The 15,618-nt window shown below is 41.7% G+C and overlaps 1 protein-coding gene across 1 annotated transcript in view; it reads right to left on the bottom strand.

Moving 5' to 3' along the window:
* pde4a (phosphodiesterase 4A, cAMP-specific) overlaps positions 1–15,333 on the bottom strand; it is an 83,694-nt gene extending 68,361 nt beyond the window's left edge. The window contains exon 1 of the mRNA XM_067420728.1: positions 14,151–15,333. Coding sequence (XP_067276829.1) covers positions 14,151–14,446 — 296 coding nt within the window. The 5' untranslated portion in view covers positions 14,447–15,333. The remainder of the gene's footprint in view (positions 1–14,150) is intronic.
* Between the last annotated feature and the right edge of the window lie 285 nt (positions 15,334–15,618).

The raw sequence follows: 15,618 nt of genomic DNA, 5'->3' as shown, positions 1-15,618 counted from the left end.
AGTTACTGTAAACTTAGCTCAGAACCCCCAAAGTGAACCAAACACCCCGTCAAAAGTTGATGCTGAGTTACAAGCCAACCGTGATGCTATCAAAGAACTAAGTGCTCAAGTGTCCTCTCTAACCAAGCATCTAGCCCAAATGTTCACCCCCACTGAGACTGCGAACTTGAAAGATGGCCGCTCGCCTACTGATCGCACCCAACCACCATTATCTGAGACAAGAGGTAAATGCAAAGACTGTGTACAAAGAAACCATGCAAACTGCATTCACTGCTTTGTTTGTGGCCAGGCAGGACATCGCGCCATTGGCTGTCTCCAACGGAAGTTGTCGGGAAACGAGAAGAGGTCGCTGGAGAGGGGCAGTCAGTGATCCTAAGCAGTGATGGGACCCGAGAAAAGGTCATGTAACAATCAGAGTGCCACTACTTATCAGTCGCGACTGTAATTACCCTCTTTTAGGTAGTAACGTCATAGCAGAGATCATTAAAGAAAATGCCAATCAGAAAGAAATATTTGATGTTTCCATTATTCTGGAAGAAGCTTTAGGTGTCAGTGCATCCACTGTAGAATCATTAGTTTTGGCTCTCCAGAAAGTTACTTTTACTGAGACGCCACAGCACCATGTTCGCATTGGTAAGAAAGGCATACCTGCTGGACAGATCCGGGAAGTTAAGTGTCGGATTCGAGGGTGGTCCGGTAATGGAACCATGCTGTTTCAGCCTAGTGTTGAAAATGACTGCATTGAGGGTTTAGAGCTGTTCCCAGCATTAGTGGATGTTCCCGGTGGACTGTCAAAATGTGTCAAAATTCCAGTCCAGAACCCTACTAAACATGCGATTTACTTGCTACAGAGGACAATTCTTGGAAATCTCGAAGATATTGTTGATCTCAAACCCATCCAGCAGCCCATTGCTAGCCCCAAGTCCAGGTGCCAAGATCCTCCCCGAACATATCTCGGCTCAGTTAAGGACTAATGACCTAAAAAAATCTGAGAAAGACAGGAACCCTTCGGTGCATCCACTTAAAGATAAATGGCACCCTCCAGTCGACTTATCACATCTGGCGGAGGAGGAACAGAAATTAGTCAGAGAAATGCTATTTGATCAGTCTGATGTATTTGCTAGGGATGAGACAGACATTGGCTGCATTCCTGACTTACAGCTCAGAATATGCTTAAATGATGATACACCAGTCCAAAAGTCCTACAACGCCATCCCAAAACCTTTGTATAGAGAGGTTAAGGAATATGTTCAAAAACTTCTTGATCATGGGTGGATTCGGAAGTCTACATCCCCTTACTCCTCCCCCGTGGTCTGTATTAGAAAAAAGATCAGAGTCTTCAACTTTATGTTGACTTTCGCGGACTAAACAGTAAAACTGACCGCCATCCTCTGCCACGTATACAGGATCTATTAGATAACTTGGGAGGTTACTCGTGGTTTTCCATACTAGACCAAGGCAGTGCATATCACCAGGGCTTTGTTGAAGAGAACTTCAGACACCTGACAGCTTTCAGCACGCCTTGGGGATTGTATGAGTGGATCCGCCTTCCCTTTGGCCTGACTAACGCACCAGCAGCTTTCCAAAGGTGCATGGAAGGTGTGTTAAATGGTCTGAGGGATGAATGCTGTTTTCCATACTTAGATGATGTTCTCTGTTTTTCCAAAACCTTTCAGGACCATGTCAAAGACTTGCAGAGGGTTTTCTGCCGCTTACGGGAGCATGGCGTGAAATTGCGTCCAAATGTGAATTGTTTAAACATCAGGTGAGATATGTGGGGCGTCTAGTTTCAAGTGAGGGTGTTCAAGTTGATCCCAAAGATCTGGAAGCAGTGCTGCAATGGAAGGAACGAGAACCAAAGAATGTGGGAGAAGTTAGAGCTTTATTGGGCTTTTTGGGCTACTATCGATCGTTCATTCAGGATTTTTCTAGAATAGCCCGCCCACTGTTCAAGCTTCAATAGAATCCTTTTGAGTCTGAAGAGAGACATGTCAAGACTGGGCTGACCAAACAGAGTGTTAAAAAGGGTCAGTTGCCATCTAAAACACCTGTTCAGTGGACCCCTGAACACAGCGCTGTTGTTGCTCACCTTGTCGATATGTTGACTTCCTCTCCTATCCTGGCATGCCCAGACTTTGATTTACCTTTTGTTCTTCACACTGATGCATCCAACGAAGGTCTGGGGGCGGTACTCAATCAGGAACAGGGGGGTAAATTGCGTGTAATTGCCTATGGCTCAAGAACACTCACGCCTGCTGAGAAGAATTATCATCTTCATTCCAACAAGCTTGAGTTCCTTGCCCTAAAGTGGGCCATCTGTGATAAATTTCGTGACTATCTATACTATGCCCCCACGTTCACCGTATTCACAGATAATAACCCACTTACCTATATTTTGAGTACTGCCAAATTGAGTGCTGTTGGGCATCGATGGGTGGGTGAGTTAGCCGACTTTTACTTTACCATAAAATACAGGCCAGGCAAAACTAACACAGACGCTGACACCCTATCACGGTTCCCAGAGAAGCTTCAGGACCACATCAGAGAATACTCTGAGTCTTTACCTCCAGATGTTATTTCTGCCATATGGCAGGGAGATAAAGTAAAGAGAGAAAAAAGAAGTACCATGGGTTGCGGCCCTTCAGCTGGGTTCCAGTGATGATGTTTTTCCTGTCAGTCCAACTGTGATTCCTCCCGAAGACATTCAAGCTGCACAAAAAGAAGACACTTCCATCTGCGACATAATTACAATGAAAGAGAAAGGATGGAACCCTAATAACAAAGACAAGGGACAAATGCATCCAACCACACGACGACTGATACATGAATGGAACAAACTTAGACTTGATAAGGGAATATTGTACAGACAGACAGGACAACGTAGGCAGCTGGTTCTTCCTAACTCCCTCAGGTCTCTCGTGCTCAGACACCTTCATGATGACATGGGGCATGTTGGAGCTGACAAAGTTATCCATCTGGCAAGGCAAAGATTTTATTGGCCTTTTATGCAGCGTGACATAGAAGATTATGTCATCTGTCAATGCCCATGCATCAAGCAAAAGCGACCTACTGTTCCTGAAAAGGCACCAATGCGCTCAATTACAACCAATGTCCCATTTGAGCTACTGTCTGTTGATTATTTGCACCTTGAACCAAGTAAAGGAGGCTATGAGTATATCTTGGTTCTAGTAGACCACTTTACTCGTTTGGCCAGGCCTACCCTACACGGAACAAATCGGGCAAAACAGCTGCCGAAAAGATTTTCTCTGACTTTATACCACGCTTTGGGTATCCACAAAAGCTTCATCATGATCAGGGTCGGGATTTCGAGAATAACTTGTTCCAACGACTTCTGCCACTGGCTGGCATTACACATTCTCGAACGACCACTTATCATCCACAGGGGAACCCCGTGGAGCATCTGAATAGAACATTGCTTCAAATGCTCCGAACACTGGCAGAGGAAAAGAAATCAGAGTGGAAAGAACATTTACCACACATAGCCCATGCATACAATTGTTCAAAGCACGAGGCTACAGGCTATTCCCCATATTTGCTACTCTTTGGGAGAGCCCCCCGTTTGCCCATTGATTTGCTCTTTAACCTTGAATCTGAGTCACAGACTGAAACCCATCAGGAATATGCACAGAAGTGGGCTTCCCGAATGCAGGAGGCATATAAAATTGCTTCTGAAAATAGTAAAAGGAGTTCTGCAAAAGGAAAAAAATACTATGATCGTGGTGTCAGAGGAATCGTGCTTCAACCAGGTGATCGTGTTCTTGTCTGGGAGAACAAAGTTCACCTTGTCGTCGAGAGGATGGGAGACAGCCCTGTATATCGAATTCAAGCTGAGACTGGGGACCGCACTCTTCGTGTACTGCACCGCAATCTCCTTTTGCCTGTGAACGATCTGCCTCTTGAACATGATGGTCAGGATAATCAGACACAGAAATGACAAAGACCGAAACAACCCTGTATGAACACCCGGTATCGAATGTCTGACAACCCTGAGAATGAAGCGAGTGATTCTGGGGACGAGGAAGGATATGCATGTAATCCCAGATTAATACCAGTGTATGAAAGAAAAAGAGTAATTCCCAAGCAGTCTCAGGGTGAGCCACACTGTCATCTTCATGTAGCAGTACCAGAGTTTCACCCGATACACTACAGAGCAGAGCAAGATACATATGACCTTGAGACATATGAGCAGCACCCTCGGTTTGTGACACCGGTTCCGGCACAAGCTCTGACAGACATGTTGCCACTTGTGGAACCTCAGGAACAATTGAATGGCTTCAGGGTTAGAAGTGATGAGGATACTGACCTGGGAGCACAGCAGGGTGCACAGCCAGTAAATGATGAGGACGTCATCCTGCGCAGGTCTGCACGTGCAGTAAAGCCAAAGGAAGTGTTTACATACAATCAGATGGGCCAACCTTAATACCAGACCTGGAGACCAAGAGCCAATGCAATGCATGCTTGTGTTCTTTACCCAGCCCAGACTTACCCTGTACTACCTGACATTCACCACTACCCAGTTCCAGTAGTATATGGGCATTCTAAAAAGAAAAGTAAAGTCATTAAAGTGTAGAAGACGCATTTCATTTTACAACATGCACACATAAAACACATTCATTAAGAAACTACCTCAGTTTTAGATGTACGGAGACATCTCTAAAAGCAGGGGAGAGTGTAAGGGGTTGAGAAAATGTAATATATAAGTTGTTCCACCCCCCATTAATATGTACAAATTTCGTAAAGTTTTATTTTTTTCCTTTCCACAAAAGGGGTATTGTTCTATTAAGACCTGAGTTAATATATAACATCTTTGTGGCACTACGCCACCACACCACTAGATGGCGCATTTTGCGCACATGAAAGACGCGAGAGAGTTACTTCCCCCAGTTCAGCGCGTTCAGTAATAAACTGACTGCCGCTGTGGAAAGACATCGAACCTGTCCTCTCGTGTTTTTTTCACAGGTATGAACATCACTCAATAAAAGGTTAATTTCATTGAACTTGGGTAAATTAACAAGTGTTATGCATAGAGTTTAAGTGAGTTGGAAAGTGTAGTTAATCTAGAAAAAGAGTTTTAATTTACAAAAGATTATAAAAGACAGCTAAAATGAGTTTAATCATATTTCATGCATGGTTTATATTGATTGACATTAGAAAAGTGTTTATCATTAAGTGTTTTATATTGTTTATCATTAAGTGTTTTATATTTGTTGTTTGTTAACTTGTCTTTCACCAAATGCACTTTAAGAGTGTCAAAGTTTTGAAATGTTAAATCCTTTTAAATAGAAAAGAGATTTAAAGAGAAATTATCAGTAATATACTGACTGCCGCTGTGGAAAGACATCAAACCTGTCCTCTCGTGTTTTTATCACAGTGTAATCACCGATCCACAGTGCACACTGCCTGTGTATCATTTGCTGCCTGCCCAGATATCCCCTAGGTCTGAGGCCGGTAACATATGCAGTGAGAAATGCAAACTTGGTGTTACACTTACAGTGTACTGTCTCGCCTACCAGTATTTTCTTTACAAATGCTCTACGAAGGCATTGTTTATGTCATTTGGAATGCAGTGGGCTCATATTTTAAAAATATGAATCTCACTGACAGAAGGGTGCTTTTAACTTCAAATGCGCACATGCACATTGTGAAGAGTTCTTATATATTTATAAGTGATTAAATGTACTTGCGTCTCAGATTGCGTTTATGACATGAAATTAAAGTAAACACAGTCAGTAATGTCTTAAAGGGTTAGTTCACCCAAAAATGAAAATTCTGCCATTACCCTCATGTCGTTTGACACCCGTAAGACCCGTTTTTTTTTTTTTTGCACAAAAACTGTTGTAACAACATCTTTAGGGGCTTTTTTTGGTTCTTGAGAGATGAAATGACATTGGTGTCAATGGAGGCCTTTCTGAGCCATCAGATTTCAACAAAAATATCTTCATATGTGTTCCGAAGATGAACGGAGGTCTTACGTGTGTCAAATGACAAGAGGGTGACTAATAACAGTTACACTTTTGGGTGAACTAACCCTTTAAGGGATTAAACAGACAGGAAAAACCATAGATATGTGTACATATCTATGGGAAAAACCACATCTTATATTTCAAAAGAGATCATTACTGGTGTTTATTTTGAGACAAACATTGCCAGTGTCATATTTAAAGATATGCCAGTGCAAGTTACTTTCAGTTAAAACAGTTCAAGCATGCATTTTAGTCTGTGACTAAGTTCAAGCCTTATCTATGAAACCGGGAGCAACTGTGCGTAAATAAAGTCAATCTGCATCAATGTAAAAGCAGGTGTTCAGCAGCTATGTGAATCTACACCATCAGCATCTAGCACATTTACTTCAGACCTAAATAATGCTGAATTCAATCCTCTAATCATATCCGTTACAGTGGCTGCTGTGTACTGTGGAAAAGCTCCTGGTTTCACTCCTCCAGGCTTTAGGAGGAGAGGTATGGGCAGGTCAAAAGAGGGTGAGCAGGGTGCAGCCTGTTGGTGCACGAAGAAAAACAGATGTCGCTAACTGTGATCACGTGCCCAAACCTGAGGGCCAACGTTATCTATCCATGAAGCTGGATGCTTAATTCATGCTCATTAAAGCACTTGACTAAGCTACAGTAATGTGAAGGTTAGAAGAGCTAGGAGCACAAAATGTCTCTCATATGGGAAACAAAAGTCTTAAAGGAACATTCCAGGCTGAACACAACCTAACATAGGAAGTACACGTTAAATGATAATCCTGGCACTCACCCACATGTCGTTCTTCCGAGAAAAGGCTGCTGATTAAAATGAATGTGGACTGGAGATTTCAAGATTTTTATGTCGCATGGAAGAAATTCATATGGATTTGGAACCACATGAGGTTGAGTGAATGAAATTGAATTTTTGCTGAACTATTAGCATAAACTAACAGCATCTGTGGCATCATATTGTGGCATCATATCACCAGAGCAAATAATATTGAATTGTCCCTGTCAAAATGCAACAGCAATCAACTTACAATGGAAGTCAATGGGGAAATTCTACAGTACCAGAATAAACATGAAACTGATATAATTAGAACACCATTCCAAAACTATAGCAATATGATTTAAACATTATACATACATATATACATTAGTTTGACAATTCAGTATGCAGTCTAACTATGTTCATATTCATAATCATGTAAATACAGTGATAACTTTCGTATTATATCTAGACATGGATACCAGAAAGGGATGCAACAAACTATAGAGCTGTTTCTTTTTTTCTTTTTTTTATTCTTTTAAATGGTTTAACAAAAACTCAAACTTTCTTCAAATATTTCTGCCTTTAGACCCGTTGAGTATGATTTCCACTGTTTTCTCAGATTGACACTTTAAAAGTGACAATATTCAGACAAATATTTTTTTTTTTTAAATGGCAAGCAACATACATTTATACATCTACATTCCATAATAGTAGAATTTGACCAGTGTCAGATGATAAATAGTGATGCAAATGGATAGTTTCCTCCAGGTATTAAAGCCCTATTATGTTCTCGGTTTCACCCCATTTCTCCACATCTGGAGTGGAGCAAGGATATTTGAAGAGGGTCTCATGCTGCAACGATGGAAAAACGCCATTGAACATTTTCAGGGGCTTTAACTTGTTAATGATCGTGTAGATTTCAGATCAGCCACACTAATTACACAGAGCAGAGATGGAGTTGAGGGAAACCGCTGACATCTTGAGAGCAGGCGGACATGCCTGGGTGAGAATTGAAAGGTTGGTGCTATACTGTAAAGTGTTGTAGGGCAATGATGGATGGCACTGAGAATGCAAGGGCATCATGAAAGGCAGTAGTATCATTTACAGGGCTGTACCCGCAGGGAATGGGGAAAATAATAAGTGACGACAGAAAGTCTAATGGCGGGCAGTTCAGCCACTGGGGAAATGGAAGAGAGAGGGAGAATTAGATGAGTTTGCCAGTGCTCTGAGGATCTCTGCGGACATGCACGGTAGTGGGAAGAAATGATACATTTAAAGATAGGCCAGCAGTGTGATTAACTCAGCGGTGAGCATGAGCAGAGTGCGTGAGACTGAGAGACAACACAAGTGGCATACAAGGCCCTGAGAAGAAAGAAGTACAATAGGGAGCACAAAAGGCGACTGGAGAAAGCAAGGGATATGGAGCGAAAATCAGACAAATAAGATGATAAGGAGGAGAGAGAGAAAAGCAGTCTGAAACGGCTGAGTTCGAAGTCAGTAATTACCACGCACAAAGAATCATACGGACTGCGTGATGTGGAGGGAGGACAATGAAAAGAGGATACACCGGCTGGTGAACACACACATATGCTCAGAGCCAAAGATATGAGTGAGACACTCATCTGTCAAAAGAGGAAGGAGGGGCCAAAGACACCAGACAATAACAGAGGCTCAAGTGTCTGCGGGTTTCAATAAATCAGCAAGGGATCATCAGGCCAACAAAGATGACATTTGAAAGAAACAGAAAAAACACTCAAACACAGGATGCAGAGCATGTTGAGTGCTTTGAAGTATGGAAATTCAGCATCAAGAGGGGGGAATGGACAAATAAATGTGGAGCCTAGGCAAGCCATAGATAGGAGGAAAGACGAATTTGCGAAAAGGAAAACTGAAAGAAAAAATAAAAAAAGTAAAATGTCGTTTTTTTTTCACATAAGAAAAGGAAAAGCACATGCCTCATGGCGTGAGATGAACACTATTAACAACAGTTTGTATGGACCTGCTGACTGGTTGGCCTGCAGCACAAAATATATTTACACAGTGTGTTACATCTGAAACACCAATGCAATTGTTGAGGTAATTAATAACAGGTGTATCTAATTAAGTACTTAACAAGGTTGGCAGCGTTCCAACAGACTGTCAAATAAACACTGTGTCGTTTGTCTACAGTTCCAACGGTAGGCGCAACAATGCAGACCAGAGGCAATAGCAGATAAGAGGGAATAATCAAAAACCAGCCGGTGACCAAAAAACAATAAACACTCTTAAACAACAACTAGGAACATTGTGACTTGCGATCTGTGACATTTCACCAGTGGTCTCTGAGAGATGGCAGCTTACTGAAAATATAAATCCACTACACATTTAGCAGCAGCATATTTTGCCTTAGCATATTAAAATGCTTTACTGTGCATCTAGGAATGAAATGTTATTTTGCCTTTTTGGGCAAAATGTATCTATTTTACACAAGCACAAAATGTAACCATAGCAACAGAACTGCAGGATGAGCTGTTCTTCTGTTCATTGTCGGTCATTCTTTCCTTGGTGGTAACTTCCCAGAGTGCACTGGGGTAGGGGACACGTTCAACAATGCCACTTTCCTCCCAAGGTAAGGCTGCAGTAAGTTTCACAAATTCATTTTATGTGAAAGAAATAAAAGCTGCCAAACAGCCTTTATCAAACAGAACTTCATGGCGTAATATTAGGTTTTAATTACAGAAAGTGACAAAATACGAGTGACAGTTCAATATTTCAGGGGGAGTTAAAAAGGCAACAAAAAAAAATTGGAAAAAAGTACAACAAGCTACAGTTGTGAGGGAGTAAATAGAAGGATGTGATTACACTGAATAGTTCATCGAAAATACTGCCACTGACAGAAAAGAAACCGTGAGTAAAGCTGAATGATCAATCATCAGCATTCAGCACAGAATGTGTTTGAAACTCTATTTGTAGCCATGGAGCTTCTAATAAATCAGTCACCATGCTTTCTCTACAAATGGGTGCATGAAAAAGTAATGCACAATTGTAAAGGTCTAAAAAATACCTGAGAGGTTGAAGATCATGATTGCTTCTCTAGTTGGTGTGCTCGGTCACATTGAACTCGGCTCTGATGATTGAACTGAGAGCAGATATATCCTCTATGGGGTTACTTTTTATTTTACTTAAAGTCTTCTAGAAACTCATATAAGATAAGACTGTTCCTACAAACGTCTACCTGGAAATGGCTTGGACCATATTCTCCAACAGTGTTTATTTAAAGGAACATTCCAGGTTTAATATAATTTTAAGTTCAGTGGACAGCACTCGTGAGTCGTGGCAAAATACACTCTAACATTTGATGGGTTATTTTTGTTACCAAGACGGGGCTACCTTTGTCTTCAGCCCAGACAAAATGTTGCAAAACGTTTTTTAAACGGAAATGGTGGTGCGTGGATCACCCTGTTCTGATGTCCAAGAGTTGCAACAATGGCAGCTCAGAAGGCCATTCTTTGTGTTCATTTTGAAAAAAAAATTGTAGCCTGTTGAAATCGGTATAAATACATGATTAATTGTGTCCTAGAATGATAAATTGAATTAATCTTGCCATAGTGAAATAATAAGAGTTCAGTGCATGGACATCACATAATGTCTCAAACACCATTGCCTCCTCCTCCAAGCAGTAAGTAATTGTATCCACTTATTGCCTGTCTAAACAATTTCTGTATAAATTGAAAGTTTCTTAGGGAGACTGCATTGTCTAGATAATGTAAGATGCTAGTACAGTAACAACAGGAAACCATACAAGTACCATACAAAACTAAATAGTGTGTCTAATGGCAAAGGGTAATATTATTTTGTATTACGAAATACAACCGTAGATACGCATGTTGCTTACAGATCGTTCACTCGATCCTTCTAGCTAACATCACCTTCTTCACCATATAAGTTAAAACGACAGTCATTTGTCAAGGCTTCTATTCATTTTGTCAAAAATATATATTTATATATAAATGCATGCTTGTATTTCAGAGTGACTAACGTTAGATAAACATGCAATATCATTGACGGAAAAAAAGTTTACAATGTAGTTTAAAAAATAAAAACTTGATCAAAAAGCACGGGTTTTGGTTTAGTCGGGGGGGAAAGCAAAGCGTTTGAATGTTGCCAGATTTTAATCATTTAAATCCTCCAATCAGAGCTTTTTTGTGAAAAGAACACGTATACTCTCCGGTGTTTTACCTAAACATATGCAATCTGGCAACCATACGCTCTCTCGCGCGCGCGGATGATCTGAACACACCAATAAGCAAGTAAGCTACATTTTAGTAATCTCAATTTGTGATGTTCTGCCTAAAGTGTCATTCTGTCGGTTTGTGTACTGTCAGGACTCACAAGCTGCTTTGCTGAACAACTGAACTTTTGTGAGCTGCTGAAATAAGCCAATCAGAGCAGAGCTCAACATTAATATTCATGACCCTTCCAAATAAGGCAAAAACAGAGCATTACATCCTAAGGACAATTTCTAGGGTTGTAAATGGACCTGTAAAACTGTATCTGCACAATTTTTGCTCTTAAATAAGCCGCATACCCTCTATGTAGATATCAGAGAACAATTTAACATATTTTTTCAACTCATTCTAGGGCACCTTTAATAATGCAAAACCAGGACACCGACTGTGCGTCGCCAATGACATCATATCCACATTGCCTTTGATTTCCAGGAAACACCAAAGATGTTTTATTGTGTTTTATTAGACAGGTGAGCAACTGTTTTGATACATTTAGCGACAGAAAACTACAGTCTTGTTTTTTTGTTTTCTTAATTTACAGCGAGTGTCTCATAGTAGCTGCCGAACAGATGACAGATTCTTTACACCGGCTGTAAAGTTGAAAAGAGTGGCAAAAACCAAACTTTTTTTAGACATGTTATCGTAAAGGCCTTTGAGTTTCTATGTGCATATGATATGGCTTTTTTATTTTATTTTTTAAATGAAACGGTAAAATGTGTTCAGTTGGTAAATGCTGAAAACACGCGGGCTAACATTAACATGATTTTAATGTGAAAACAGGATTAACACGATTTTAATGTAATGTTTCTATTATTTTTTTAAATCAAAATTACACCACAATTTCTGTCCACATGACTTGCACTGAACCCTGATATTCCTTTTAAGGGTCATACAAGTCTTTCAGGAAGGGCATGAACTTCCTCTTTCTCAAGAGCATCACACTGCAAAACATGAGGCATTAATGTATCATTGGGCATGCAGCTGTGTATGAGGTTGATCTAAGTTTAGCCCCAGGCTCATAGGAACAGATGACATGAAGGGGGTCCTCTGGACTCAACACAGTATATTACTTAAGCTCAATAAATGTGCATTTGAGGCAAGACGCCATGCATAGAGCTCCCATTAAAGGACTGCCAGGGACATCTTTTTAAAAAGGATGAAAATAAAAATGTGTCCTTGTGACGAAGACCCCCTCACCACCACCACCACCCACCTCTGTGATGTGACCATACATGCAAATTGCTCATTATCATCTGCGTCTTCCTCCAAAGCCTGCAGCAACTCATGCACCAACACACCCGCACAGAAACACATAATCATACATGTTATCCATAAGTAAAAAGGCTGTTAAAATAGGCTTATTATAAAAACATAAGAAAACATGACATTTTTTTTCATCGTCAATACGTCAACAGAAATGCGGGTAAGAATAAGCCGTCAAAATTAGTAAATGTTTTTACATTCAAAACAAAATTTCTGTTTTGCTTACACTAATTATGACCTTTACCCAACAAAACATGAGTTATTAAGCCTAATCAATTTAAACACTCATTCCACACAACCCATTCATGCACACATACTGGAAGACCTATTAAGACCTATGCCTTTGCTGGCAGATCCTCTTGCAAAATGTGAAGAGAGTGAGAGGAGAAAGAGACCAGATAGACATGGACATCTCACTCTGCTTCTCGTGACATCACCAGAGCCACATGCACACACAGGCAGCTTTCTCTGTCTCTCGCTCTCTATTTCTCGCACTGTGCTGTCCGCCTACAGTAGAAGAAGGACAGTAAAGAGCCAGCGCTGCTGCACTAATTCTTGGACTGGCTGTGAGCGTGTCCTCGGGAAGGGAATACAAATCAGGCTTTACTATACAGTCAGGCCGAGCTGGCCGGTCTCCCAGGAGCCTGCCGTGCAGGCCGTCTGTGGCCTAGGCAAAAGTTGACAGGAAGGAAACCAGGCCTTCGACTCTCGGCCTCCCCTGGGGTTCATGGCCCTCACAGAAGCAGATTACTACTGTAATAATCACCCAATCTGGTGAGGCGCCACTCAAAGGGATGCCACATTTTACCTCTTCCAGCACTAACAACAGACTGTATGTGCATCCACGTAAAAGCACAGCAAGCAACACCCACACTCGTCCTTAAGGGTAAAAGCAGTGTATTGTACGCTACACCAAATCATGCAAACCCACAAAATTGACATGAATGTGAGACTGACAATGTGTTTCTCTGTATGAAACTAATTCAAGTTGATTATTATAACAGTGCTACACAGCCAGTTCTGTGGCAGTGCAAGTCAAAATCCTAAGATTACAGTGCTCTTGTTCTTTCTGCTTGCTTTGGCTTTTTTATTTTTTATTTTATTAAACTCTTAAATATATAAAGGCTCCCAAAGGTTATGCAGGGAGTCTCCATTCAGTGAACAGCTCTTAAAAGAAATATTTTTCTTAGTGTGTAGAAAATTTTAATAACCTAAAGAAACTTTTTCCACTATAACCCTTTACACTTTTGTTTCACCATTTTGGTTCTTAACGTGGAGAACATTTTAATGAAGAAGAGAGAGAGAGAGTGTATCACAAACCTGTACACAAAGAACATGCTATATGTAACCAACATGATACTGAAGAGCTTGATTAGCCCATGCTAATTTTGTGACGTGCGCATATGGTGCCTGCACGTGCCAAAAGCATATGTCATCATGAGTCATGACCCTAAATTATTGTAATACTTTCAGCTTTTTGAACCGCCACACTTAATCATTCATACTAGACTTTATGACATCCACACCATGGGGGCTAGGGCTCTCCAAAAAACCTACGACATGCGCGTCTTCCACACTTTTATTCCAGCTCCTTAGCATTATTAGTAAGCTTATTCCATCAGCTGCTCATATCTGGTTTGAGGTTACTTCGGCGGGTCACGTTCGAGGCGTTTCAAACTCACGCTCTCTGAGAGATGCCGAAGCCGTTACGCATAACGCATCATCAAGGATGCCCACGCGTCCCGCCTCTCCACACAAAGCACCATTAACCCTTCCAGCATCATTATCATCAGTATTGGGCGTCCAACACACAGAAATAGCTCGTTTGTTCACGCGTAATTAGTCACTCGACTTTCTTACCGCTTACTCCCAGCGCAGTTGCTTATGGACGCACTGGTGGTTCCGTGGAACGACGATGGCCAGGACATGCGGGACTTCTTGAGCCCCGGCCGGTCACTCGTGTCCATGGCATTCGAGCGCTCTATCTGTCGGTGGTGATGTCGGTCGGTGTCAGAGTAGCCGCGATGTTTGATTTTGATGGGGGTCCGTGGCTGTCTCCACAGATGCTGGGGAGGCTTGAGGGTCGCCTGTCCCTCCCGGGGAACCGGCAGCGAAAGAGACAGGCTCTTTTTAGAGCAAGGTGGAGGTTCCATCATAGTGCAAAATGAACAGATGTACCAAACGCAATGTGTTAAGAGGAATAAAAACGATATGGCTATGTATTCTTGCACATTAAGAAATCAACCCGTCTATTGTCCGTAACTGACTAGTCTCCATGTCTAACACCGGAATGTATTAAAAGCGGGTCCAAAGGCAATAAAGATTCAGTGCTTTTGTGAGAACTAATCACAGTGTTCAGATAACAGGTGATGGCGCAGTGTCGTCCTTTATTCTTGTCATCTCCGCGATCGTGTCGATGTTAAATCCAAAAAGTTCCTGTATATCAGAAAGGCTCCACTTTAAAACCTGACGAGGCGTCGTAGCATCCGCGCGGTCGCCGGTGAAGCTCTTTCCCCGAAGTTTCTCATTGCGCGACGGGTCACTTATGTTCAGTGCGGATTTATTGCTTTGATCAACCCTCCAGACTGGAATTCCTGCCGCGATTATTGCTGCTAAAGACCGCACATGTCTCTCCAGGCTCTGGTGTCTCCAAGTGGAGCCATGCGAACTCTGCGACGAGGAGCAATGTTGTACATCTGGAACTAACGGCGACTAAAACTCAAGCTCGCTGTCAGGAGAATCACCTTCCACCTCCATTAAAACCTCGCCGCGAACAGTTTCATTACGCGAATCATGTTGAATTTTGCCTGGAGAACAGCGCGCGTGGGATGATGGATGTATGCGAGATCCATGCACGCGGCTCTTTCGCGTCCCCGCTTTCTTCTTTCTTGAAGCATTCGCTCAATTCTGCGAAATCATGATTGTAAATCAAAGTTCACCGATCTTCGAGCTGCACTTTAGTTAGTTTTGCCGTCTTATCTCGCTCGTATCACTCAGTTGTCGACAGATGTTAAATGGCATTTGAGAAACACTCAACCGCCACACTCACCACCACCACCACCACCTCTCTCTCTCTCTCTCTCTCTCTCTCTCTCTCTCTCTCTCTCTCTCTCTCTCTCTCTGTTTAAGAGCCCGCGCCTCGATGCAGTTTTCTCGTTCAATTAGGCGAGATGGACCCAAACAGCTCCAGTCGTCAGTAGTTTTCCCCCTCTATGAATTGATTTAGCATAATTCCATTAAGTAAACATCGATTTTACCAGCACTGTGCGGTGCTTTTGGAAAGGACAAATCACCTTAATTATGTTCATCCATTTTAAATGAAATTAAT

The sequence above is a fragment of the Pseudorasbora parva genome, chromosome 2 (genome assembly GCF_024679245.1).
Source record: "Pseudorasbora parva isolate DD20220531a chromosome 2, ASM2467924v1, whole genome shotgun sequence".
Taxonomy (NCBI): Eukaryota; Metazoa; Chordata; class Actinopteri; order Cypriniformes; family Gobionidae; genus Pseudorasbora; species Pseudorasbora parva.
The sequence above is the reverse complement of the archived record's forward strand: the minus strand, read 5'-3'. Positions and strand labels throughout refer to the sequence as shown.